Below are 1,721 nucleotides of genomic sequence, written 5' to 3'. Positions count from 1 at the left end.
CTCTTGCCTTGCATGCCTGAGGCCCTGGGTTCGATTCCTCAGCACCACATAAGCAAAAAAAAAAAAAAGAATCTTAGATTCTAATGTTGGTTATTAGTTGTGTAAGCCTGACTTGGCATTTCAGATCTCTGGGCCTACATTCCCTCATATTTACCATTAACATACTGTTCTTTGTTGGACTGGAGAAAAAAAAATATATTTTAATAATTGGAGTGTGTTTTCTAAAAGAACCATCTTTTCTAACTAAGAATTGTCAAATCAGTGCCACAATTAAGTCATATTGTAACTGTGTTGTTAACAACTTATCAGTTTTGGGACATGAAAAAAAAATTCTAAAATATATCTAATGCATTTCTGCTCTCACAGGTAGGGAGATGGGCCTTGAAATGGTGATGATGGGGCTGGGCATGTGGCTTACTGGTAGAGTGCTTGCCTAGCATGCATAAAGCCCTGATTGTTCAGTACCACATAAGCAGAAAAAGCTGGAAGTGGTGCTGTGGCTCTAGTGGTAGAGTGGTCTCTTCAAGCAAAAGCAGCTCAGGGACAGCGCCCAGGCCCCGAGTGGAAGCCCCATGACTGACCAAAAAAAAAAAAAAAAAATAGTAATGATTTTACACTGATGACAAAACTCACATGGGAGGGTTTTTCTGTGAGATCTTATTAGTAAGTGGCTCATTTTACTTCACCTTGAATGCAATATGAAGGGAAGACCTGGACTTTCCTAGCAAGAATAGTGGTTGGTTTTGAACTTTTCAGATGAGTATTATTGTCAAGGAGATGGGTAAACTCTTCCCTGGACGGCACGGGGTAGACTCTTACCGTTGAATGTGAAGACTTGGAAGGATTCTTACGTGTGCTTTTCAACAGACAGGTGCAGTTCAGGAGCAGATGAGATCCAAAGGAAATCGAGACAGGCCGTGGAGCAATTCTAGGGGCTTGTAGCTCCCATAGGAATGGTGAGTTATTAGAGAAACCCACTTAACACCTAACATCCATTTGCACAGTACCCTGATGCTCTGTTACAGAACTGTGGTCTTTTAATACAAGAATAGAAAGTAGGGGTGCAAGAATTAGAAGATTCCAGAATGCATCCATCCAGAAAGGCAGAGGGAATAATTATATAGACAGAAATTGAGCCAAGCACCAGTTGCTCATCTGAGCATCACAGTTTGAAACCAAGCCTGGCAAGAAAGTATGTTATTCTCTTTTTTTTTTTTTTTTTGGGTCCGGTCGTGGGGCCTGAACTCTGGGCCTAGGCACTGTCTCTCAGCTCTTCAGCTCAAGGCTAGCATTCTACCACTTGAGCCACAGCGCCACTTCTGGCTTTTTTTTTTTTTTTCCTGCTTATGTGGTGCTGAGGAATCAAACCCAGGGCCTCATGCATGCAAGGCAAGCGCTCTACCACTGAGCCACCTTCCCAGCCCTCCATGAGACTCTTATGTCCAATTAACCACCAGAAAAGCAGAAGTGGAGCTGTGGCTCAAAGTGATAGAGCACTAGCCTTGAGCAAAAAAGCTTAGGGACAGCACCCAGATCTTGAGTTCAAGCTCCATGACCAAAGAAAGAAAGAAAGAAAAGGAATTGAGAAAGAGCATATTGTACAAATAGTTTAAAATTCATATTACCTGTACATTCTCCTGCCTTGAATTTTATTTTGTGTGCGTGCGTGCGTGCGTGCGTGCGTGTGTGTGTGTGTGTGTGTGTGTGTGTGTGTGTGAAAT

At 42.5% G+C, this 1,721-nt stretch overlaps 1 protein-coding gene across 1 annotated transcript in view; it reads left to right on the top strand.

Annotated features, from left to right (window-relative positions):
* The window catches only part of Cdc42se1 (CDC42 small effector 1), a gene marked incomplete at its 5' end in the record, with an annotated part of 31,784 nt that overhangs the window by 17,619 nt on the left and 12,444 nt on the right, over positions 1-1,721 (top strand). Inside the window, one exon of the mRNA XM_013015006.1 lies at positions 868-956. Within this exon, the coding sequence (XP_012870460.1) occupies positions 868-942 (75 nt within the window). The remainder of the gene's footprint in view (positions 1-867; positions 957-1,721) is intronic.

This window comes from Dipodomys ordii, unplaced genomic scaffold (assembly GCF_000151885.1).
Source record: "Dipodomys ordii isolate 6190 unplaced genomic scaffold, Dord_2.0 Scaffold26, whole genome shotgun sequence".
Classification (NCBI taxonomy): Eukaryota; Metazoa; Chordata; class Mammalia; order Rodentia; family Heteromyidae; genus Dipodomys; species Dipodomys ordii.
Note: the sequence above shows the minus strand (reverse complement) of the source record. Positions and strands in the feature narration are given on the sequence as shown.